Source organism: Hyperolius riggenbachi, chromosome 3 (assembly GCF_040937935.1).
Source record: "Hyperolius riggenbachi isolate aHypRig1 chromosome 3, aHypRig1.pri, whole genome shotgun sequence".
In the NCBI taxonomy this organism is placed as follows: Eukaryota; Metazoa; Chordata; class Amphibia; order Anura; family Hyperoliidae; genus Hyperolius; species Hyperolius riggenbachi.
In genome coordinates, this window is record NC_090648.1 from 351121468 (window position 1) to 351148306 (window position 26839).

Sequence of the window (26839 nt, forward strand, 5' to 3'; positions counted from 1 at the left end):
TATGTATCACACTGCTGGAAGTTTGCACTGTTTGATGTAGTAGATGTACTGTTAACACCTGCAGTCCCCCCCCCCCCCCCCCCCTCCAGCCCATCAATATACAGGTAGTGCCCAGTTAAACGATATAGGGACTGTAGGTTCATTCTCAACATTAATCCGTTCTTGTGTCATCTCTGCCCCCTGTACCTTCTGTGTGCTCCACTATGCTTCTAGCGTACCCTTTGTTCCCCTGTGCCATCGGTGTTCTCTATGCCACCTCTGCCTCCACTGTATTCCTTTGAGCCTCCTTCTGCCCTAGTGATGATTGTAATATATTAATTTCTGGTTCCTGCGATCATGCTGCAGCTCCAGCCTCCATTCACCGCTCTTCACTCAGCCCTGTGATGCCGAATATCCGGGGGGTAGCAAATGCAGGAACACATCTGGCTAAAATGGAGGCTGATATTGGAGGGCACATCTGGCTATACTGGGGGGGTGATCTGATACTGGGCACACATCTGGCTATACTGGGGGGGGTGATCTGATACTGGGCACACATCTGGCTATCTATACTTGGGGGACATAATACTGATGGCAGGTTTTTTACCTACTGTAGCAGAAAACCTGAGAAATAATGCAATTTTAACGGTTTTCCCTCTTTTTTCCCACTAAAATGCACAGAAAAAAATTCTCAGGACAAAATATCCCCCCCTGAAAGTCTAATTTATCATGAAAAAAAAAAACAGATATCCAGATTATTTAGGTGTCGTGAGTAGGGATAAAGTTATGGCTGTTTAAATAGGGACGTAGCTACAATGTCAAAACTGCTCTGGTCCAGAAGGGGAAAACAAGGTCTGGATGCAAAGTGGTTAAAAACATTTTTTTCTTTGAATTCTTTAAAATTGATTTAACTTTTTTTTTTAATTTACTTGTTTCCATTCTTGGGCTGTTCGTATCGGCGGGTTGTTCGTAAGTCGGGGAATACTAGTACAATCATCATAATATTGAGTGGTGCAACAATCAAAGAAAATTGGTATCAGGATAATCATTTTTGTTATACAGTCTGGATTCAAAAATGGTAAAAAAAAAAAACCAACCACCAATGCCTAGTGCACACCATGCAATTTCACGTCAGATTTCCGATCCTTTTTCTGAATCATTTCTTTATTGATCAGAAACCTGATTGGATCTGTCGGATAGTATCGATTGACCTGTCGATCTGACTGGAAATTGCATGGTCAGTACCAGGCTTAAAGAGAATCTGTATTGTTAAAATCGCACAAAAGTAAACATACCGGTGCGTTAGGGGACATCTCCTATTACCCTCTGTCACAATTTCGCCGCTCCTCGCCGCATTAAAAGTGGTTAAAAACAGTTTTAAAAAGTTTGTTTATAAACAAACAAAATGGCCACCAAAACAGGAAGTAGGTTGATGTACAGTATGTCCACATATAGAAAATACATCCATACACAAGCAGGCTGTATACAGCCTTCCTTTTGAATCTCAAGAGATCATTTGTGTGTTTCTTTCCCCCTGCAGCTATCTTCCACTGAAGTGTCAGGCTGTTTCTTCCTGCAGAGTGCAGACAGCTCTGCCTGTATGTAATTCCTCAGTATGTGAAAGCCCAGCCAGCTCAGAGGAGGATTTATCCAGCTTGTAAAAGATAAGAGGGAAGAGAGAAGCTGCACTAATCTAAATAATACACAGGCAGTGTGCAGAGAGGGGCCTGGAGGGGGGAGATGCATCACAGAACCACAACACTGAAGAACTTGGCAGCCTTCCAGACACAGTCTGACAAGAGAGAGATAAGTTGATTTATTACAGAGATGGTGATAGTAGAACGTGCTGCAGTAAGCCAGAACACATTAGAATAGCCTTTGGAACTTGTAGGATGATAAAAAACAGGATGCAATTTTTGTTACGGAGTCTCTTTAAAGAGGAATTCTAATGAAAATAATGTAATAAAAAAAAGTGCTTCATTTTTACAATAATTATGTATAAATGATTTAGTCAGTGTTTGCTCGTTGTAAAATTTTCCCACTCCCGGATTTACATTCTGACATTTATCACATGGTGACATTTTTACTGCTGGCAGGTGATGTCCCTGGAAGGAGATGCTTCTTGCATTTTTGGCAGTTGGAAACAGCTGTTATTTCCCACAATGCAACAAGGCTCCCACAGTGTGATGTCAGTACCTCAGTGCTGTGAAGCACTGACATCACACTGTGGGAGGGGTTTCACCACAATATCAGCCATACAGAGCCCCCTGATGATCCGTTTGAGAAAAGGAAAAGATTTCTTGTGGGAAAGGGGGTATCAGCTACTGATTGGGAGGAAGCTGAATTCTTGGTTACGGTTTCTATTTAAGCAAGCAGGAAGTCTTTATTGAGGGAGCTGTTAATGTGGAAATTGTGTTATGAATGCCTGTTTGTGACAGGTTTACTTTAAACAATTGCAAACTGTAAAATCTAAACTCAAAGCAAAATATAAACTCATCAGTGAACAACACACTTAGGCCCCGTTCACACTTGCGTTAGAGTGGCAAACAGGTCTATGAAAATGGATCTGATCACTGTCGATCGGATCCGTTTTCACTCCGTTGCCTTTCCAATGCTTCCGTTCCGTTTTCCAACCCCCAAAGTGAATTTTGCAGGTTTGAACAGTCCATTTCTTCACTAGTGTGAAGAAACGTTCCATGTTCTCATTGCCCCAATGCAGTGCTAGAGCTTCCGTTCCGCTGAGCTCAGCGGTCTGGAAAAATTGGTGCAACAGGAAACTTGCGTTCCTTTCAGCGGATAGCGTGAGACGGATCCGTTTGAATGGACGGATGTGAACGGATCCTTAGGTTAACATTGGATCGATTTGAATCCGTTCCCATCCGGGAACAGACCGGCTTTTAACACCAGTGTGAACCGGTCCTTAAAGTTCCACCAAATACTGAATCTTCTTAGGGTCATCTCTAATAGTCCATTACTGGAAACATCACACAAACACATAACTTTAACAAAAAAAGAAAATGATACATTTTTGTATTGCACTAGAAGGTTGTTTTTGCATTTATTTATAAAAAGTATATTTTATTTCAGATGTTTGACAGTTTATATATGCCGTAAACCCTGAGAGATAAAAATTTAGTTCAAATTTCACAAAAAAAAAAAAAAATACTCTGAGAACAGTTTTAAAAATATATATATATCTTACTGTAATAAAAAAGGCCAACTCTCAGTCTATTATTATACTATAAAAGGTGAGCACATTGCTCCTTTTTAAAATACACGTTCAGAATCTGGAAGTATAGTTTTTATACCAGGTTAAAATCAGTAGATAGTCACTAGCTAAACTGTCCCTCTGACCAAGGCATGGCGGGGGCAGAAAAGGTAAACAGTATTGGTTAACACAAATTAGTACAGTGCACAAGGCTCAAACAAGCAACATTCAAGCAAAACGATGTAAGAAAAAATTATTACAAAAAAACTATTCCTTTAAAATCTGAGTATACATTATGTAAACTTATGTTAATATGCTAGTTCAGTACACAAACAGCATGTTATTTTGTTGTTAAAATAGCATAATGCGTTTGTAGGATAGGCTCATGGAGACTAACTGTATTGAAAATTACAAAAACCTGTGCCTATATAAAATTGGGGAAAAAAAACAAAAACAAATGGAACTGCAAAAATTTGCAAACTGGGTCATAATCTTAGCATCACACTGAGGGGGAGGTGCCATACTCAACATAGTAAGTATATTGTTTTACCGTGCTGGCTTTGTCAAGTTTACTTTAAGGCTGCTTACACACAGGGATGTTACAGGCGCACGTTAGCGCAGCCTGTAACGCTCCCCCAACGCCCAGCAATGTAACACAAGTGGGCTGTTCACACTGCCTACGTTGCGTTACATGTAACGCTGCACGTTCTCCCGAAATTGCAGCATGCTACGGCATTACAGTGGCTTAAACCGCGTTAGACTGTTTGCACATGCTCAGTCAGGTTGGGGAGGAGCGGAGAGCGGCCAGGCACATGGCTAATTAATATTCACTGCACGTTGTGACGTGCAGTGTTTACTTCCTGGAGCGGCCGCTCTGTGCGGGACCACGTGATGCCGCATGCGTCCAAGAGTACGCATCACGGGATCACGGACGCCAGAGTGAGCTGCACAACGCTCAGACGTCCACATCGAAGAGCACCAGGCCTTGCGTTAGGTGCACGTTATGCGACCTTAACGTAGCACCTAATGCAACGTCTTTGTGTGCAAGTAGCCTAAAACTAACCTGTCATTTGAAAGATCTCGCTCAACGTACTCCAGGCAAGTGACTGCACATGAAGCAGGTTCATGTGGCTTTATGGCCAAAAGCTTCGAGATTCCACCACATTTAGCATCTCAAGGTTGTCAGCATGGAAAACGAACACCGTTTTCCGCACGCGATTTTTAGACACTATGCATGTTTGTTTGTGTTTAATGGCGTGCTTTATGCCATAGTAGCTAATTATTGTCAATGTGAAACCGCACATGATGTGCAATATGATGTGGTAAGAAGTACGTTTTTGTTTCATGCGTGCAAAGTTCAAATTCAAAGTGTGAATCAACCCATTGACTAATGCTGGTTTACAGCTGTAATGCAATTTTTCATGCAGAAAAATGCAGATGCTCCTTGACTAAATGTATACTCTACATGTTACAGATGACACCCCTCACCATCAACTGGGAAAAAAAAGACTGCTGATGGAAATATTATTGGTGTATATCCTGACATGAATGTAATCTATTCAGGCACACTAGGCATAGGTCCACCTTAAACAATATTAACTGCATTGAGCAACATAAAAGAGAGAACCTGATCAGTTGCTATCTCAGCTGAGACTGTAGCTGTAGCAATCCTTTGTCTTTCTACTGTAAAACTGAGGTTCTTTGTTATTTACCCTGGATCAGTTAAGGTTTTTAGCTCTATAAATGAATGTAATAAAGATCCTGAGATTTTTACAGATATGTGTCAAATTGGCTGTATCATCAATGACATGCAACTATTACGAGTTTGAATGCAAATAGACTGCAAGTGAGCCAAAAAACCTCAGCCACTACCAAGGTTGACTGCCTTAAGGTGGCCACTAACGGTCCAATTTCTAGCGAAAAATCGTTCGAGCGATCAGAAATTCTGATCGGATTGGTTGTAAATTATCTCCATTGGTGGACACAATCGATTATGAACTAGTGAAAAAAAAAAAAAAGTCGTCCGAACAAATTTTCGTAGAACCAAAATTTGGATTTTCTTGTTGGTTCTGATAGATAGGAAGCAAAGATTGGCTCGTTGATGGTGTAGTGAACGACGTATTACAATCTTTCACTTCCAATCAGAATTACTGATTGCTCTAACGATTTTTCGAAAGAAATTGGACCATTAGTGGCCAGCTTTAGTTTCAACTAGTTTGTATGCAAACTCGTAACATTTCTATCTCATTGATAATCTCTGTTCATAGCTCCACCAATGAAAACAAAGAAAAACCTTGGATCAACATTGGTCTTACATCATTCAGACTGAAAACAAACACAAAGGGGAAAAAAAAGACATAATAAATAGGTAAAAGCATTTCACATATTATAAAACTGCACATATTAAAGCAGTAGAATCTTAAAATGTGTCTCAGCATGCTTAGAGCATTGGACCCAATTTGCTACAATCCTTCCAGGGATGAGGACTTTGACGAACACAAGCAAGCTTGCCCGGAATTTATTGAAAACTGCATAATAAATAGCAACAGTCTGCAGTTCCTGATTGGGTCATGTCAAATTATAGCCAGGACTGCTGAGTGAGTAGTATATTAGCAACTGCGTGCATTTGAGTGACTACAACCCCACATGTGCTGATTCATAGACTTTCTTTCAATAACCTCTAAAACGTTTCATCAAACTGAATTATAAAATTGTTGTCACCTAGTAAATACATGCCAGGTTTGCAAGAAAGCTTATGTTCCTCAATGATCTCTGACTCCAAGGAGCCTTAGCAAATAGGGCCTGTTGTGTTGCAGCAGTATTACCCTACAATGTAGGATATAGTATGGCACTTTGAAACAATTCCCTCTGTGTGCTGTACATTTACACTGTACTAGGACCACACAGAGGGTCACAGTATATAAGAGGAGGGCGATATTGAAATGCGTTTGACACCACTATCTTGCACCCTCTCCACCAGCATCAGGGTAGATGCTGGGCTGCATCTTGTGTGACTCGATCCTGAGGACTGCAGTGCACATGGTAGCAGTGAGAACAAACTCGAACAGGTTGTGAGTTGTGAACATGAGGCAGAGAAGATGAATAGCTTGAGCACCGGGAGCAGAATATCTGCAAAGAGAAGACAAGCAAAGAAAGCATTAAAATCTACACACGGTTAAGTCTTAACAACGCTATAACTGCTTCACATATTTTCTGCATCTAGTCTATCGATAACTTCATACTTTCAGTAGACGCAGTTTGCCATTCTGCTTGTAAGGGGTTTCCAAAGATGTCCTCACCTGATTGGCCATTTCTATTGGACCTTGCATTCTACTCCTAGAGCAAGTCACTCAGATTTAAGCCACATGACTGAACTGATTGCTCCATGACAGAGAGTACCCTAGATGGCTGTTTTTAACTCAGAATGTTTTGTTGGTTGGCATAATAAGCATCATCAATTAGTTGTAGATCAGGAAAAAGGGATGTGGGAAACAGGAAATGACGTGAATACTTCCCAACGAGAGCACAGACGTTAAAACTTCTGCTCAACCAGTGCCTTTTACTCCTCCTCTAATTATTGGTCTTGCAGCATACCAGGAAGGATAGGACATTATAACGGTCAGTGACATATGGCCTCGCTTTCCCTGTGATTATTACTAGTCCTGTTGGGCTAGGTCACTCTCCCTTTGTTACACCATAAGCCAAACCAAGATGTAAAGTAAAGTAAAACAAATCAATCTCTCCACTAGCATGTTGCATTAGAGCTCTTTGAATCACCAGCTAACCTTCACACCACAGACATTCTTCCAACAATAAGCTGTGAAGGAAGTTTTTCTTCCTGTTCAGGAGTTCCTTAGGGAACAGCCCCAGTGGCACTCTACTTACTATAGGAAATACTGCAGTGGCAGAAAGAAGCTAAGATACATTTTACAGTGTTTTGCATCATCAATGAAGATATTAAGCCAAAAACATTAGGTGCAAGACTGAGAAGAGGGAGAAGGGGAACAGCACAATACAGATAAGGCTTGGAAACAACCAGAATAGTGGGATCAGGTGTATACAAGCTGGTTCAGCAGACACTCTGCACTTCATACTGTGCTGGCATCTTCATATAGCAGTTCTACATTCTAATAGAGATTGCACCTGAAGAAGCCCGATTTGACCAGCGAAACGTGTCACGCAGTGTTAAATCGTTATTACCCTAATTCTAGCCTGTGATCATTAGAAGGTAAACTCAGCTTCAACACATCGCCACTGGGGTGCTTCTTTGTCTTTCAGATCTTAAAATGGTGTCCTAATAATGCAACTAAACTGCACAATTGATCAGGGTCCCATTTTAAGGCAATTTAGTTAACGTGTTCTCCCACTGCACTTACAATTTAATGTAAACTCTGGTCTCCAGCTGAAGAATTATATAAACATGGAAATCACAAAACAAGGATTTACCTTTCCACAGCTACGACAGTGATGCCGCCTTCGTAAAAGTGTAAAGGTTGCATAGCAGCTCATGCACTGGGTACTGGCGCTGTCTGGAATCCATTCTGGAGTTACTGGAATAAATAAAAGTAAACATGGGTGCAATTAGTATAGATCTGAACTCGTAGAGCTGCAGTCTGAGAAATGTCATATTTCGAGATGTGGCCAGGAATGCCGCAAGCAGAAGAATTTTTAAAATAAACCAAATAAGCATCTGGCACAAGGTATACATATAATAAACTGGTTATCCTTAATGTACAACCATCAATAGTCAAACCAGATAAAGAAGAGACATGGGAATACAAAAAATATGTTATAACATTTAGCTAGCGGAGCAATACCCATGAGGGGGCCGGCAAACTCCAGCCCAGAATGGGGAGGGTAGCAGAAATTATGAAGGAACACTGAGGCTAACAACTACATGTACCTATATCTATAATCACAGTTTACTTGTAAGCAGGGCCGCATTTCCCAGGCCTTGGGCAGCTGCAACCCATGGGGGCACCTGAACATGAAAGAGGGGTCGTTACATATGAAAGAGAAGGCTGAAAATTGGGAGCAACACATGAAAAGGGGAAAATAATGCCCAAAGAATCTGTTTGTGAAAGAGAGGCGCTACAGTACATGGATGATACACATGGAAGAGGGGGCTGCACATGGAAGGGGAGCCACAACATACTTGGCCTAGGGGCACAAAGTATAAATCCAGCCTTGCTTGTAAGTTGAATGACCAAGGCTCCCACTTTCTGACTCAGAGGCAATACATCAATTCCACTTATTTGGGATCACAGTGAGGCCGAGGACCCACTGGGAGCAATTCTGCAGCGCCTGTAGATCGCGGCAATCAGCAGAGCACTACAACAGTGGAATCCTATGGGGGTAGCTCCACTCGCAGCATTGTGATAGCGGAGCGATCACAAATATCTGCATGCAGCATTTTGGGAGCAATCCCGGAGTGATCACATCAATGGCTGCAGAGGCAAATCACGATTGCTTGGGGAATCACGTTGAAATAGTGGCACTTCCACAATTCGGGAAATCGTGGGTGCTTTCTGCTATTTCCTGCAAAGCTCTCATAGTGGACCCAAAGCCTTACATGAAACATACAGGCCATATGTAAAATATGATTTACAAGTTATTCCTTACTTCAGACACATATACAGTATACTGGCAAACCTTTTATGAATGCATTCACCATTCCTGTATACTTTAGGCCTTGTTCACATTGCGTTCCGATCGAGTTAGCGTTCGCGTTGGGCATTTTTGAGGCTTCGTTTTTTGCAAATCCCGGCGATTTCTGTGCGTTGGTCGTTTTTGGTAAGCACTCTTGCAGAGCGATTCCATTTTTTTTACTACCTGACGTCAGTCAAGAAGTTAATGCTTTCATCTAGAAATGAATAAATACAATGTATTTATTCATAAAAGCGCAAACGCAATCGCCAGATAAAGCAATTTGTGAGCATTTTGCACTTTTCCTATACCTTCCATTAAAGCAACCCCCCCCCCTCCCCCCAAAATGGTCCATGTAGCGCTTTTCTAAATGGAAAGGGAACAAACGCCCCAATCTGAACTAGCGCATAGGAAAGCATGGTGTAAGCACTTTCAGGGCGATTGTGGAAAATCGCCAGCACTTACAAAAGTGAAAAAGCGCCTCTAGTGTGAACGAGCCCTAAGAGCCCATAGAATATCTTGTTTACTGTTATAAGACATACCGAGAAGAGCTCTGCTGGTCTGTTGCTCTAGGATCTGACAAACTGAACAGTCTGGCAAGCGGGAGGTGTCTTCCGTCGTTCCTAGAAAAACAAGCGTGGAATCTAGGTCAATGTTCTGCTCGCTCCTCGAATAATGCAACAGTCATAAGAGCATCCCCGCGTCTGTATAAAATACTAAGCTACACAACTGACTCCTGCAGCGCAGCACAGGGATTTCCAAGAAATCTGGATTTTTCAAAAGCCACCTTTTATCATTCCAAGATATTGTGAAGCTAGATACTGTTGCACTATCATAGCACAAAAGATGGAAATCTGTTAATATGTTAAGCAAAGTACTGTCTGCCAGGGTAAACTCATTATTAGACTGTACAGTCAATCATTTCTATCCGGGTGTACGTTTCTTAAAGAGAATCTGTACTGTCCGACTTGTACAATAAAACGCATACCATTTCAATAAAGAGCTTATTTTGAATTCTGTGGTGCCAGCCCTTTTTGTATACATGTTACAGAGTCTCTTTAAATAGTGATCCTTGTGTGACTGCACACTCTATCAGTAACTCCAAGTCGACGTGCCCGGCCAACGACCCAGCAGCACTCCGGGTCAATCAGCAGTACAGGAATCAAGAGGCCGGCACCATCTATTTTTCTGCTCTTTTATTGCTTAAAAGCATAAATATATTCCAGCAGTAGATGCAACGTTTCAAGGCTGCACGCCTCTTTATCAAGCTTGGCTGGGTATACAAATAACATAGTAAACATGCCCAGTATTTATACAAGTCATGGATGGCAGCAGCCAATAGCATTCAAACATACTCACACCAATCATAATAGTCCTGTACTTGCGGACCTGATGGGGAACTTCATTGCTGCTCGCCTGATAGGACATAACATGCTGGAGCCTCCCATCTGGTGTGTCCGTCCAGGTCAACGGCTCGGTAACCTCCTTTGTCCGCCCCTTACTGCACGGGCGCCACCTCCTCCGCAGACTGCGGACCTGATGGAAGCCCTGCATGACGACACGCATTGGGCGGCGCCAAGTCGCGCCGCCGTAGCGTGCAGAGGCGGAAACAGTGGGGACGTCTTCGGCTTAACGCCGACTGACGTCACCAGATGGTATCTAGGAGGCCCGGGCCGCCGACCAATCAGGGCACATCCCTACACATGCGGCCTGGGAGTCGCATACAATATGCGTACCCACACTGTCTGTTTACAAAATAGAGACACGCATGGCCATTCTACATATATACATATTACTACAGCCTTCCCATGTGGTACGATAATATCAGAGGCAAAAACCAAATATAGTAGGGGCGGGCAGCAAGACCAAAGTACAGGTAACTAATGGAACTGAAAATAAAAATAAATAAATAAAAAAGTGAAATAAATAAAAATATAGAGATATGGGGAGAAAAAAATAAAATAAATAAATAAAATAATATAAAATAATAGAGACAGAGAATAGACAACCAGATACCACAATAGCCACCATTCTATAGATGTTGTATACCCCCAATATATTGAGAGTACTGGGAGTATTAGACCCCATCAATCTACAATTTAAATGTAGAGACATATATACTTCTCAGTCATATATACACATATATCGATTATGTATAAAGGCTGGGCACAATGGAGCAACCTATAAAAAGGGCAACAGATCAAGTTCTCTGTTGAGCCCCCTCGGCTCCATTGTGTCCAGCCTTTTAATCCAATAGGCCTCCCTCCAGAGCAATTTCCTTAGGCGGTCACCTCCTCTCCTCAATGGAGCCACCTGTTCCAAAACCATAAATCTCAATCGACTAACGTGATGTCCTGTGTGTACAAAGTGATATGCCACTGCCTGATCTACTAGTCGTTCTCTGATGGCGTGTTTATGGGATGATAGTCGCTTCTTTAGTTTTTGGGTGGTCTGTCCAATATATAATAAGCCACAAGGGCATTTTAAGGCATACACCACATAGTCTGAGTCACATGTATGCCACCCCCTAATAGCGATTTTTGTACCCTGGTGAGGGTGTAATAGGAAAGGACCCTTGATTACAGAGCTGCAGTGTACACAATTTAGACAGGGGAATGTCCCCTTTCTATTGGTGCGTGTCGTTCCAACCTCCATATTGAGGTCAGCATGCACCAAACGATCTCTAAGCGTGGGTGGTCTTTTATATGATATGAGAGGGGGGTTCCTAAAGTGCTCAATGTCAGGAAAGCTGTCTGACAACAAATGCCAGTATCTTTTTATAATCTTGGTAATACCTTGACTATGTGTATTGTATTTAGTAACAAACGGGATGCGGTTATGTACCTGTTGTCTACTTCTCTGTCCCTCGTGCAGTCCTAAGGCTCTAGTGCGTGCTTTATGAAGGATATCTGTAGGATATCCACGATTTTCAAATTTACATTGCATCTCGTCAAGTCTCCTCCCCCGCACTTCCTCATCCTCGACAATGTGCTGTATCCTCTGAAATTGGCTAATCGGGACTGCACCTCTAGTAGCCCTCGGATGGAAACTCCCATAATGGAGAAGGGAGTTAACATCCGTGGGCTTGACATAGAGGTCAGTACATAATCTATCCTCACGTCGAAACACCAATGTATCCAAAAAACTAACCTCCTGCTCAGAAGAGTGAATGGTAAGTCGAATATGTGGGCACCTGCCCATCAACTCATCAATAAATTCCACGAGGGTCGAATGTGGCCCCGCCCACACGCAAAAAACATCATCAATATATCTATGCCACTGCTTGGCGTATTTCTTAAATAATTCAGAGGTGTACACGTACATTTCCTCGTATACCCCCATGAAGATGTTTGCGTAGGACGGGGCCACATTCGACCCCATAGCTGTACCCCTGACCTGTAGATAGAAACTCTCATCAAAACGAAAGTAGTTAAACTGCAGAACGATTCTTAATAAATCACAAATGAACTTAATCTGTGGACCGGTGAAATCTGATGCTGTCTCAAGCATATAATGTACAGCCTCTACACCCCCATCATGTGGGATGGAGGTGTAGAGGCTCTCAACATCCAAAGTTACCAACAAACAGACACCCTGCAAAGGTTCCATATTGCGAACAATATTCAAGAACATTTGAGTATCTCGTAAATAGGACTTAAGTCCTGCCACATAGGGCCTCAAAATCTGATCCAGATATTTGGCCACAGGAGAGAACACAGACTCAACTCCTGCCACTATCGGGCGCCCTGGGGGATTATCCAACCGCTTATGGATTTTTGGGCACACGTATAGCACTGGAGTAATGGGATGTCCCTGCCCGCCCCTACTATATTTGGTTTTTGCCTCTGATATTATCGTACCACATGGGAAGGCTGTAGTAATATGTATATATGTAGAATGGCCATGCGTGTCTCTATTTTGTAAACAGACAGTGTGGGTACGCATATTGTATGCGACTCCCAGGCCGCATGTGTAGGGATGTGCCCTGATTGGTCGGCGGCCCGGGCCTCCTAGATACCATCTGGTGACGTCAGTCGGCGTTAAGCCGAAGACGTCCCCACTGTTTCCGCCTCTGCACGCTACGGCGGCGCGACTTGGCGCCGCCCAATGCGTGTCGTCATGCAGGGCTTCCATCAGGTCCGCAGTCTGCGGAGGAGGTGGCGCCCGTGCAGTAAGGGGCGGACAAAGGAGGTTACCGAGCCGTTGACCTGGACGGACACACCAGATGGGAGGCTCCAGCATGTTATGTCCTATCAGGCGAGCAGCAATGAAGTTCCCCATCAGGTCCGCAAGTACAGGACTATTATGATTGGTGTGAGTATGTTTGAATGCTATTGGCTGCTGCCATCCATGACTTGTATAAATACTGGGCATGTTTACTATGTTATTTGTATACCCAGCCAAGCTTGATAAAGAGGCGTGCAGCCTTGAAACGTTGCATCTACTGCTGGAATATATTTATGCTTTTAAGCAATAAAAGAGCAGAAAAATAGATGGTGCCGGCCTCTTGATTCCTGTACAGAGTCTCTTTAAATAAAAATTTTAAAAAAATGTGATTGCAGAGTTCTAAAGACTGCAAAACGTAAAAGCTTCAGTACGGTCACAGCTGCTGCCATTTCTCGTCGTCTGTGGTCCCACTGACTATCAATAGAAACAATCTCGTGCAGAATACAATTTAAAGCTAGTCAATAGCAACATATTCCTTTGTGAAAGACTGTAAATGTGACAGTGCTGGAGGTTTGATGGTTCTGCAGTGGAGCCACTCCTGGAACACTCAAAATCCCTATGAAAAGGTACATTGTGAGATAAAACAGTAATGGCTGCAACAGTCTAGTGGCAGAGACGACATTGTTAGGTTTTACTCTGTATTTCTTTCATGAAAGGTGCATTTTGGGTACAGAGGCTGCCAATGCTGATCTAAAATTCCCAGTTGTCATGCTGTCATGCTGGTTCTTTGACTAGTGCTCTCTAAATCACCGACCTGGAAGGGGAATGCAGAAGATGTTATGTGCCTGTAACTGCATACACGTAATAAACTAGCATTTGTTTCTTTAATATAGTCAGTAATAGCAGCTAGAATATCTGTCCCATGGCTTGGTTAGAATGCATCTCTGCCAGTAAATGCAGCGAGAGAGGCGAGGATAGATCCATGCTGTGTCTGGCTGCTTCAGTAATGAAGAGTTTCTACTCATCTGTACAATGTGTTCTCTGACACAGCAGGTGCTCAGAAGGTCAACAATAAACCATAAAGGATAACTATTCAGAGAAATGATGTTCACTGCTTCTTTTCCTGATTACCCTATGCTGAGCCAATGGATCTCATAATACGGACACCTCATGTTGCTTTGTAAAGATGGATAGTGCATAGAGCAATACCCACTTTTACCGCATACATGTAAAAAGGGCGCTGGGAAATTTGGGTGCAGGGTGAAGCTGAAAAACATCTCACCCTGCTATTGCAAAATTTCCCAGTGGCGTAGATTACCATTTCCCCTCCAGGCCACCATGGAGGGGTAAGATGCAATTGGCTGCCAGCTATTGCAGCTGAACTGCACTGTTTTTTTTGTAATTTGGGCTCCATCTTTTGACAGCATCCAAATTACCCCCTAAGCACAGCTACAGCTGTAATTCACATTACAGTCTATGGTAGCGCTCAACCTGTCTAAAACCTTTACCATGCATAGCTGAAGGAATTCTAAAACCTGTTACTTTATTTCCTATTCCTGTCACCCCTGCCTGAACACTGTCAGCGTGAACCCAGCCATGACTTCAACCTGATTCATTGTGTATTTGTATCCCCTATCTATGCCTGAAAACCAGGGTAGATATCATTCAACATTGGTTATTTCATTTTCCTGTCCAATAGTTTTACCTCCATCACGGCGAAACAGGGAAAAAAAGGGTGCAGCAGCCCTTGCGGAAAAAGGGCGCTGCCATAGGCGCCCATTATAAAAGCTGCAATTTGCAGCAAAGCAGGGAAACTTTGGTGCCACAATCTGGTGACTACAAGGATCCCTGTTCAGATCGCAGACAAAGGATTATTTTTGACTGGGTAAAAGTCACAGTGAAAGTAAAGTAAGCCTTTTCTGCTTACCAAGCTGTGCTGCCCAACTGACACCACAATTACTATACCAATTCCTCGACTATTTTATCTACAGATCTATTCTACTCTCCAAAATAGTATCCTCCCTTAAAGGGACACTTAAGCCAGGAATAAAACAGTTTTAATTGTCTGGGGTTTCTACTAGCCCCCTGCAGTTGCCCCGTGCCCTGGCAGTCACTCGCAGAGCCTCCGGTTCCCCGCCACCAGCTAGTTTTGTTTTCGCTGACGGAGTCAGCGGGCTTTCTGGGCCTGGGCAGGCCTGGTCATGCGTAACCTTTTTCATGTCCCCGTCCTCAGTAGCGTCCTGAACAGGCGCAGGACGCTATTGAGAATGGGAATGAAAAGAAAAAAAAAAGCTTGGCCAAGCCTGTCAGCGAAAACAAAACTAGCTGGCGGCGGGGGACCAGAGGCTCCATGAGTGACTGCGAGGGCACGGGACGGCTGCAGGGGGCTGATAGAAGCCCAAGGAAAGTAAAACTGATTTTTTTTTATTCCTGGATTAAGTGTCCCTTTAACATTTTTTAAACTCATTTGTCGTAAGTAATTTTCATAAAGTAATGAAGACAAATACACTACATATAATGTGAAGTTACTTTACCAACTAGCATCTGAAAACAAACATATAGAGTGGATAGCAACTTACTTTCTGCATCATGCTGTTGCCTGGAACTCACAGCTTCAAACACAGTTTTCAGAATGACACGCAAGTCGCTTGCAAAGTTTGTCTGTAGCTGGTCAGCAACACCTGTGAGAAAAAGCATTGCAGTCAGGCTGGGCCAAGAGCTACAAACAGAATAGAAACAATGTGAGCCTCCTTAAAGGACAACTGACCTGAGAGGCTTATGGAGGCTGCCATATTTATTTCCTTATAAACAACACTAGAAATACAGTCATATTTAAGTCAAATGTCGAATCTGCATGCTTGTTCAAGATCTATGAGTAAAAAGTAATAGAGGCAGAGGATCAGTAGGACAGCCAGGCAATATGCATGGTTTAAAGGAAAAAATATGGCAGCCTCCATATCCCTTTCAGGTTAGTTGTCCTTTAAACAAAATGAATGAGACCCAAATGTTGGTTAGGGAAACAGGTTGAAGTTGGCTTCTGTAAAAGACGGTGATAAGATAAATGGGCTAAATGGTAGCGTTTAGATAATTACCTCATGGAGGTAAATCAACTTTTGAATTCTGGTAGTGTAAGTAAAGTTTTACCTCATGTAATTTTCATGAGGTAATTTTCAACTAAAAATGTGTGGTATTTTGTGATAAAATACCTCACACTTGAAATCTGAAGTGAAATAAGGTGCATTTTTGCATGTCTTTTACCTCCCATAATTAGACCTACCTCTACCACACGGTAAATGCAGTTCTGTGACTAATGCTGGGAATACACCATGAGATTTTTTGGCATATAGATGGTTTCAGACATGTCTGATCTTATTTTAGGTAAATTAATAAAAACGTTCTCTGAACTCCCCTTAACTCCCTCCCGATCGCTCTGCTGTCGCCCCCGTCACTTGATCCCCCTGCGGAGCTGTGATATGTGCATCCGTAGTACTAATCACCGTTGTGGCTGTCTCCAGCGGTGATGGCGCACCCTCCTCCTCCTTCGTACATGACGTCATCAAGCCGCGTCCCTGGTACGGTGAGCAGTAGCCCGGAGCTGTACAGAGGAGGAGGAAGATTTGCGATCAACGCTGGAGAGAGCCACAACGGCATACCTCCCAACTTTTTGAGATGAGAAAGAGTGACACTTAAGCTACGCCCCTGTCACACCCCTAACCACGCCCCATAACACCCCTAGTCACGCATACCATAAAAATTTTATAAGAAAAATAGGTTTTATAATTCAAACCACACTGGTCTTTTCTATCCTGGTTAATTTTCCTTCATATTAACATTTTAAAATTAGTAAAATATCAATTTAAAGGATGGGAATAAAGTTTAGAGTCAATAAAATACATTTTTTTGTAGAGCACTACATATATTTACATAGAAAGAGGGACAACGTCCTGAAAGAGGGACAAATGAGGAGGACAGAGGGACAGGCCTCCCAAAGAGGGACTGTGCCTCCGAAAGAGGGACAGTTGTGAGCTTTGCACAACGGTGAGTGTGTGTGTGTGTGTGTGTGTGTGTGTGTGTGTGTGTGTGTGTGTGTGTGTGTGTGTGTGTGTGTGTGTGTAGGGGGGTCTGAGCGCTTTCAGCGGTTTAAAATGAATAGTGTACGGGGTCGGGAGGGCATGTATGGGAGTGTGGGGGGTGGGGGAGCGGGAGGGAGGGATATTAAACAAAACATAAAAAAATCCACTCCCATAAGCCTCACAAGCATAGCAGTCAGGAAAATACCTCATGATTACCCACTCAGATACCGCATGTTTCCTCCCTCTGTCTGTAATTTAACAAACATCATCCAGAGGCGAGAAAATGTATCAGAATTAAACAAAGAAAAAAAAAATAACGAATTAGTTATTTTCCCGACTACTATTTACTTCACCTCGCATAGCTACCAGAATTGAGCCCAATGATTTGTACTTACCAGCAATGCAAACAAAGAGGCGGTGCAACATGTCACTGTCACTGCGATAACGGGACCGCACATCCTGGAACCTGGATCTCCTAGACAAAGCCAATGGGTGTTGTAAGACGCAGTAGGTAAGGTACAAAATCATGATATTATGTTTACAAGCGTCTTTAATAAATATTAAAGTGGATCAGAGATAAACTTTTACTCATTGCATAATTGTACCACTTACATATAGTTTATAGGGCATTCCTCAAGCCAAACACTTTTTTTGTTTTAATACTCTAATTCCATATAAACTAAACAAGCCTTGCCCACAGCTCCTCCAGCATCTAGGCATTCTGAGATCCATGTAGCAAGGGCTTATGGGAGCTCAGTCTGGGCCAGAGGAGGCAGATGTGTTACTAGCAAGAGATTTCAGAGGCTGGGGCCAGAGAGGGGAGGAGGAGAGGGGAGTGGAGTTTTCACAGGCTGAGGGGTGGAGATACAGAGTAGCTTGCTTGTGTAATGACAAGCAAAATAAGTCTGCTCTCATTGTATCAAAGGAAGAAATAATCATATACTGTTGAAGGTGTTTGCAGCTAGATTTGCTGTGTAAACTATCTAAAACTTCAGATAAGATATATAGACAAGTTACTGGTTATAGTTTTTCATCTTGGATCTGCTTTAATATTCCTAACTACTCTGAGGATCAGAGGATGTCAACTTGGTAAATACAAAAGGCCACTGATGTAGTCCCTGATATTATCAGAAGGGTCTACATTATAGTTCAAGCAGTCCATCAATTACCACAACTCTGTATACCTCTATGGCTACAATTCTTGCAATCTCATAATGAATGCCATTTTAACTGTTTATTCACCTGGGGTATTTCAGCAGAATCCAAGGCCCATAAATCCATATTTGTCCCATGGGGAGACTAAAGCTCTCTGGGCCATAACTGACACCTACTTGCAATGAGGCAAGAAAACCTGGGAGGATAAAAAGGGGCCCTGAAGTGAGAGGTACAGTATATGGTGACTGCCATATGTATTTCCTTGTAAACAATATAATCTGCCTGGCAGTCCTGCTGATCTATTTGGCTGTAGTAATATCTGATTTCACCTGAAATAAGCATGTGACTAATCCATGCAGGCTTCAGTCAGATCACCTGATCTGCAAGCTTGCTCAGGGTCTATGGTTAAATGTATTAGAGGCAGAAGATAAGCAGAACAGCCAGGCAATGCGTATTGTTTAAAAGGAAATAAATATCTCAGCCTCCATATCCCTCTCACCTCAAGGTAAAGGACTTTGTATCTATGGTTCCCAATGAGACAGAGAGGAAAATGTAAGAATTTTCTTTTTCGTCTTTCCATCAGGGAATTACATTTAGTTGCCACAAGGAGAATCTGCCAGATGATATTCCTGTAGACAAATTTGGATTTAAAAAATGAGCAAGAGTATAATCTAGACTGGTTTCACTGACAGGCTGACAGATCGCACACAAGCATTAAAACTAGGAACAGTTAATAAATAGGAACTAAGAACATAAAGTAAAGTAGTGGTTACTTAAAGATGAACTGTAGTGAAAATAACATGAATAAAACTGCTTATTTTTTACTACTCATTGATAAATTAATTTAGTCAGTGTTTGCCCACTGTAACATCTATCCTCTCCCGGATTTGCATTCTGAAACTTATCACTGAGGGTGACATCTTTAGTTCTGCCAGGTGATCTGTATGGAATATTCATTTACTAAGATTTCTACTCAAAGGGGGAGATATTACTTGCTTGGCAGTTGGAAAAAGCCGTTATTTCCCATAATGCAATGAGGGTCACAGACAGGAAACAGTCAGGACCTAGGTCCTGACATCACACTGTGGGAGGGGTTTCACTACAATATCAGTTACACAGACCCCCCTGATGATCTTTTTGAGAAAAGATAAAGATTTCTCGTGGGAAAGAGGGTATCAGCTACTGCTTGGGATGAATTTCAAATCTGGGTTTTAAGTTCCTCAAGTTTGCTAAAGGTTTTAGGTTTTGTGTTGCCATTATCATGGCATAGATATAGTGTTAAGACAATGCCTACTAGTTGTTCACAGTCTGATGCTGTGGCCAAGGTGGTGACCACACAGTTACCAAACAGCCACACGCCACACAGCTGGACTGCTTGCATGTGTAAACTGTTCCAGCTATATGATGGAAGATGACAGTTTATCAAAATAAACACTTCTTAACCAAGCAAGTCAACTTTCCATATGACTTATGCTGCAGGCACATTATATACATTTCATGTCATAACAAGGAATCTTTCATGACAGATTCAGGTGAGAATTTCCCAGCAATTGCTATACAAGCAAGCTTCCTTGTCTGCCTGCCAGAATTCTGTTCTGACCTATGAAGAGAGGAGAATGCTAGAGATATAGGATGCATTCCGGTGATTGCTGTTGCTGCTGGAAGCTTCAGTAGCAATAGGACAAGCATTAACCAATCTGGAAAACTGCTAGAGAGGCAAACATTGGAGAATGCCATCAACAGACAGGAGACCATCACCCAAAACATCATGAACAATCATTTGGGGATACTTAGCCTTATCAAAAATACTCTCAGCATAGAGTAATGAAGAACAGGTTTATTGAACTAAACTCAAAACTGCCTCTCTGCTCTAAAATATTAGCCACAGCATGATAAACTATGGGGAAAAAGTCTTCATAATTTATCGACATCCTACAAAAACTGAAGTTTTACTTGGTTTCACTCTTGCAGAAGGCATTCAAAGGGTTAAGCCTCAGTATTTACTATATGGAGAGCTGCCTAGGCAGAGTTCTGCAGCAGTCTATTAATATTTGCTAATAAGAACTAATTAGACACTTCTCTGGCTAAAAAAAACAAAAAACAGGAGTGACTTTCTTCTTATACAATACAATAACATTTCTATAGCGCTTTTCTCCCATAGGACTCAAAGCGCTTAGGCTCTCTCAGATTCAGTAATTAGTAGGATGAAGTATTCACACAACAAAAGTTATATTTCTGCAAATGCCAGACTGAACAGGTGGGTTTTCAGTCTGGATTTAAACACGTCCAGGGATGGGGCTGTCCTGATCTGTTGAGGTAAGGAGTTCCAAAACGTAGGGGCAGCATGACAGAAGGCTCTGGGACCAAAAGTTTCTAAGTGGACTCTGGGTATGACTAGATTATTAGAACCTGTGGATCTGAGAGTGCGGGGATTGCTACGCAGCTGTAACATATCTTTCATGTATCCAGGGCCTAGATTATTCAGGGATTTAAATGTCAGTAGGCCGATCTTGAATAGGACCCTCCATTCTATAGGTAGCCAGTGAAGGGAATGCAGGACTGGCGTTATGTGGCAGTGACGGGGTTGGTTGGTTAGCAGTCTGGCAGCAGTATTCTGTATCAGCTGTAGGCGGTACAAGGCCTTTTTTGGAAGGCCAGTGTAGAGAGCATTGCAGTAGTCCAGTCGGGATGTGATGAAGGCGTGGACTAAGGTTGGCAGATCTTCTGGGGGTATGAAGTGCTTGATTCTTCTTCAGTAACCATATGTGGAATAAAATATTTTCATTGTGTGTTTGGGTTTGCTTCAAGATATCCCTTATTTGCTACCTGGATCATTAAAAGGTACATGTTGTAATTTGCCAGCTTACCTCATAGTGCATCTAAAATGCATATTGCGCAGAATCTCTGATGGTTTGCCTTCATGCTGTAGCTTTATATCCTGGCTCATATCATGGGCATCATCTGGGCTACTTGACAAGCTCTGTGTAGGGAAGTCTGTACCAGTCACTGGTTTCTTACACTCTTCAGTAGTCTCTTGTGTGGAGTCCTCATGTTTATTATTTGGTGCACTCTGTCCATTAGGAGTGGATGCATCAGGGTGTGAAGAATTAGAATGCACAGCAGAGGATAGACATGACGACAGGTGGACAGAGGGGTCTTCAGATGAAGCAGAGCACAAGGCTCTCTCCAGGGAAAGTAGTTCTCCCTCAGTCAGTATGCTGAGAAGCTCCCTAAAAATAACACATGAACACAGTTTTAGAAGAGTGATGTACGGACAGATAGCTCTAATGGAAGAGTTAATTCACTCCAAGGAGGAGATGATAAATAAAATATATCATTATGTGGTTGCAATTGTACATCTTTCAAGAGCGTGATAGCCATCGTTCCATAATCTACCCAGATCAAGTTCCTTTGGCTCAGTCATTTATCAATGTATAGGTCCCTCTCAGGGAGTGGGTAAAGCATGAGATATAAGGTTAGAGAGCTTCCTTATTAGGTGGATGTGCTGCTTCTTGAGAGCCCCAAAAGATTTGAATTAACTTACACGTAAACCTCCCTCATAATTTAATCGTTTGACATAAGCAATGGTGGATCTGTGGATTCAGATGATAGAAGCAATGTTGTGCATAGAAGGGGTATACGAACTCGGATAACGGATACTGTGTATCAGCAATGTATAGTTATGCATGTCAATATATTATCTAATTGCGTGTAGATCTGGATAGAGTATGATGTTTACTCTTAATTGATAAACAACAGTAGTCCTGGCTACTTGTTTGATTTCATGATGCGACGTTTGTGCTATTGTTATTGTCTCTTGATAATTGTGCTGTTCTGAACAACTAATGTCCTATGCTTTTTTGATACCAAATAAAGGATTCAAAATATAGGTGAAAGGCTGCGCATCCCTGACCCAATACTGTACAATTGAATGGTTAATCGCTGTGGCGCACACCGCCCCCCCTGGACTAAAATGTACGCCCGCATCCAAACAATGCAATACTGGTCTATGGAGAAATTTTAGCTTCCATCATAGTTTTGCATGCAAAAATATAGATATACTGGACATCTGCACCAACGTTGAGGTAAATCTCCAGAGCAGATGTCCTAACACTAAACTAACCTAAGTTAAAAGCAAATGTCTTTACCCTGGCAGCAGCTACGCTAAAATGTGTAACTTACATTCAATACAGACAGCAGAAAACAAAGCAAGCGCTCACCAATATGGGCCGCATCTGAATGACTCACCACCTCATATGCACCGCTTAAATAGCTCAAATACACACTCAGCAATCAGACAGATGCAAAACATATGCAAAACTAAACTAGATACTTACCATGCAAAACAGAATAGCACAATGGGTGCTGCTAGCCTGGTAGTTACAGAACTGTGGATACAAAATATAGGGTCAGGGATGCGCAGCCTTTCACCTATATTTTGTATCCACAGTTCTGTAACTACCAGGCTAGCAGCACCCATTGTGCTATCCTGTTTTGCATGGTAAGTATTTAGTTTAGTTTTGCATATGTTTTGCATCTGTCTGATTGCTGAGTGTGTATTTGAGCTATTTAAGCGGTGCATATGAGGTGGTGAGTCATTCAGATGCGGCCCATATTGGTGAGCGCTTGCTTTGTTTTCTGCTGCAAATAAAGGATTGTTTGAAAATAAACTGATTTATGGGCAAGCGGGTGAGTTCCTACCCTTGGCACCCATTGATTCTATTAGAGCCTAAAAAAAATAAAAAAATTTACATTACAGTAATTGAAGATTACATGGTAGTCTTTAATGAGAGTATATGAGTACCTTGACCCAAATCCCACTTCACCTTCCAGGGCTGTATTTAAGAAAAAAAAAATAAAAAAAATAAGAAGGTGGGTTGACACCGCAATTTAAGTGCTTTACTGCAAAATCTTAACGTAGAAGGAAGCAATAAAATAATTTAATTAGATTTTATATTTGACCCACCTTTTAGTAATTTAACCGGTTTGGGACCACAGTAGGTAGAATCTATGGCGCATCTGCACCTCTCTAACTCTAATGCAACATAGATCCTACACGGCGGCTTTCCGTGGTCCAGAGTCAATCCCTGCCCGCCACAGACTCAGCTGTGTCACAGCACTCCATTGCATAACATTAGCAGCAACTGTGTTGGAGATTTGTCTACTGCTGGCACAACTCTTAATGTGGCCATACATCAGGCAACTTGGCAGCCGATTGACCATCCAATTTCATTATTATAATTGGAATCGGATAAAAATCAGTGCCGCCAAGTGCATGCCCGACTGACAATGCGACCAATTTCGGGCCAAAATTGGCCGCATATATCGGTCAGACATGCTGCAAGGTGTCGGGCCATCCTGGGCAGTCGGGTGGCAAACCCCCGGCGCTGTTGTCCTAATGTGTACATTTTTATGTAATGTGTGCATTTATAGATTACCTGTCCCGTGTCGCAATGTCAGTCCATCTTCCACATCCTCGCTCTTCTGTTAGCTCCATACATGCTATGAAATAGCGGGGGATTCAGAAGACAGATGTGATTCCCGAAAAATGCATGCAGCAGTGCAATAGTGCACCACACTGCTGCACAGCGCATATGATGGGAACGGTAGAAGGGATGTCTATGCTCTTCTATCATTCTTGCGTGTCGCACACTATATGCGATTTTCCTCTGAATTTGAATCTGTTGGACGACAATCAGGCGTGTGTACATGTGACAAACAACTACATGAGTGACTGATGTCACCTCCAGTGGATCAACTCACATGACTGTTTGGCTGGTATTGTACAGTTGAACAAGTGTGTACAAGTCATTTGAGCGAAGTGTGCTTGTTTGAATGTGGCCATATCGTGCAATCTGTCATTCCGCTTGTGTGCGCAGTATGCAAATGAGTCGGTCAATTAGCTGGGTGGTGCGTGGAAAATACTAGTCATGTAAATGGTTTGACATAGGGTGGGTCATGTCGTGGAGTTGGTCATGCTCTTTGTTGGATGTGTGTACGAGCCTTTAGGGTACTTGGCACAACACTAATTTTCACTTTCAGTGACTGGCTGTCAAAATAAATGATTACATAGTTGATCACCCTGATTTATTAAAGCTTTCCTGGCATGTAGATCACTGGAGAATGTAGGGGATCCTGCTAATCTGGATTGGCATACACTTGCATCAAGTGTTTTTTTAAAGTACAGCATTTTAATAAATGCAGGATGTGCTACTATTATATAGGTGCTTACCCACTGTCACAATCACATGACTGCTAATTTGTTAATACTGGTTATAGCTGCATAGATCTTGTCTTATCAACCTGGCTACAGCAGCTACTAGCTTAGTACTGCCCAACACAGTACAACACACAAAACCTTCATTACATGACTGTGGCCCACAGCCTACCACACTCCCACTGGGATCAATCACAGAAAGAATCAAGATCTACAGGCAATTGATATTTTGATTGTAATTATTACTTAAAAGTTTGAAAAGATTTTGATCAGATTTCATGTTTACCAGTATACTGAATAGAATGTCAAATCTACTGACAAATCTAGATAGTGTATTGGTACCTTAAAAAATGAAAACACTTGCTTGTACAAATAATAGCCAGCAGAACGCACATTTTCGGGTTGATTCAATTGCAAGGTTAGCACTGTAATGCCTAATACACACCATACAATTTTCTGTAAGATTTTCTGTTAGATTTACCTGCCAGATAGATAATTTCCAACATGTTGGAAATTATCTATCTAACCATCTATCTGCCTAGCAATTAGGCTTTGTTCTACTCAGCAGGAGATAACCAGAAGACAATGCACCAGAGATAATGACCAGTCTCTGCAGAAAATAATCTAATTACAGTAAATCTAACAGAGAATCTAACAGAAAAATCTAACAGAAAATTGTATGGTGTGTACTAGGCATAAGATTATTTCATACAGTGCATGAAAACAATTGTTAGGATGCTGGTTTTATATGTGCTGGTGAATAATTTCTGTTTGTGGCTTTCTTCAGAAACACATCACTTATCACCTACTGTCCTACTGTTTTACTAAAAGTGTAATATGTTATTAAAATTCACATACAATTGTGTGCTAAGCACACTATGACACTAATGAAAAAAGTTCAAAAACCCGTAATTTGCAAAAGTATAAATCCATTTATTACTAAATAATCTATAAAAGACAATGCAATGTGTGCCCCAAAGCACTTTGGGGCACACACTGCATTGTCTTTTATAGATTATTTAGTAATAAATGGATTTATACTTTTGCAAATTACGGGTTTTTGAACTTTTTTCATTTGTAATATGTTATTGCTATTTTTTTTTACTTTTTTCAGAAACCTAAAAAACACACACAGATTATTATTATTTTGGATTTATATAGTGCCAGCCAGGGGCAAACGCAGGATTTTTAAGGGGGGGCTTCCTGAAAGGTCCAGAAGCACGTATGTCCCGAGTGCTTCCGAATACAGGTGGCTCCATACTGCCCATGCACAAAAGTGCGCTGGCGTATTACGGAGCTGCCTATCTTTGGAAGTACTCAAGGACACTAGTGTTTCTGAGGGCTTCTGGTAGCAGCAAATGTGAACGGGGTACAGCGCTGGAACAACTCCCCAAGAGAGGAACAGGAGATAGACTTAGTTTGGACAATTCAGTGGAATATGCTACATAGTTTCACATAGCGCAAGCGATACCCATATGATGCAGGGATATATGCATCTGCGGAAGATGGCGGCGCTATATAAATACTAAATAATAATATTTTGCCTCACCAGGATTGCACTTTTATTTAGCTTTCCTGTATGACAAGAACACACAGCCAGCTCTAGGGGAAGAGGGAAACAAAGGTGAATGAAGGAGGCTGGTGCACACCAAGAGTGCTTCTGAGCGTTTTTCAAATCAGTGATTTGAAAAGCGCTTGGCTAATGTTACCCTATGTGGGTGTTCCCACAGCAGCGTTGTGATTTTTTCAAAATCGCAGGTATACTGCATGTAGCATGTTTTTGAGCAATTCATTCAAAAATCGCTCTGAAAATCACTTCACAAAATCACACTCACAAATTGCTAGCGATTGCTATTGTCATTTTGGCGTTGCACTAGCCCAGAGAGAGGAGTGGAGAAATTGAGAATAGCCTGAGATGGAGCAGAGAACTTATCTGTATTGAAGTCCCACATCACACAGGCTACTTGCCTGTAATCAGACTCCTTTCCCTGTCAGTCTCTCACACAAGTCAGAAAGAAGCCCTCCTGGAGTCTAGGGACTGTCAAAAACTTTTCAGCTTGTTATCCACACCTTATCCACACATGCAGTCATTATAACAATGGGGAGAGACCAGACAGATGTTTGCCCACAGACCCTGAGTCCAGGCAAGCTCTGCATCATGCTGTGCATATTTACCAGCTTGCCTGCACTCTAATTTCATCATGTCTGACACTTCTGTGCTGTGGAGAGTCCAGGACTCCATAATCAACGTTCTCTCACTGCAGGCTGCATCTTCTTGTGAGGGTTGTCAGGGAAGCTCCGCTGCCTCTCTCATTCTATTAGCTGGAGGGAGGCACCAGAAGTAAGAAGGGAGGGAGAATGAGGCTGTTTATATTATGCAGGCTTCCCTGGCTG

At 42.1% G+C, this 26839-nt stretch overlaps 1 protein-coding gene across 2 annotated transcripts in view; it reads right to left on the reverse strand.

Annotated features, from left to right (window-relative positions):
- Window positions 1–3100: 3100 nt before the first annotated feature.
- The window catches only part of LOC137561516 (lateral signaling target protein 2 homolog), an 87789-nt gene continuing 64050 nt past the window's right edge, over window positions 3101–26839 (reverse strand). For both annotated transcript variants that reach the window (XM_068272825.1, XM_068272824.1), the window contains 6 exons: window positions 21096–21458; window positions 17469–17548; window positions 15580–15681; window positions 9376–9456; window positions 7634–7737; window positions 3101–6316 (listed from right to left, as the gene is read on the reverse strand). In XM_068272825.1, the coding sequence (XP_068128926.1) occupies window positions 6170–6316; window positions 7634–7737; window positions 9376–9456; window positions 15580–15681; window positions 17469–17548; window positions 21096–21458 (877 nt within the window). In that variant the 3' untranslated portion in view covers window positions 3101–6169. The remainder of the gene's footprint in view (window positions 6317–7633; window positions 7738–9375; window positions 9457–15579; window positions 15682–17468; window positions 17549–21095; window positions 21459–26839) is intronic.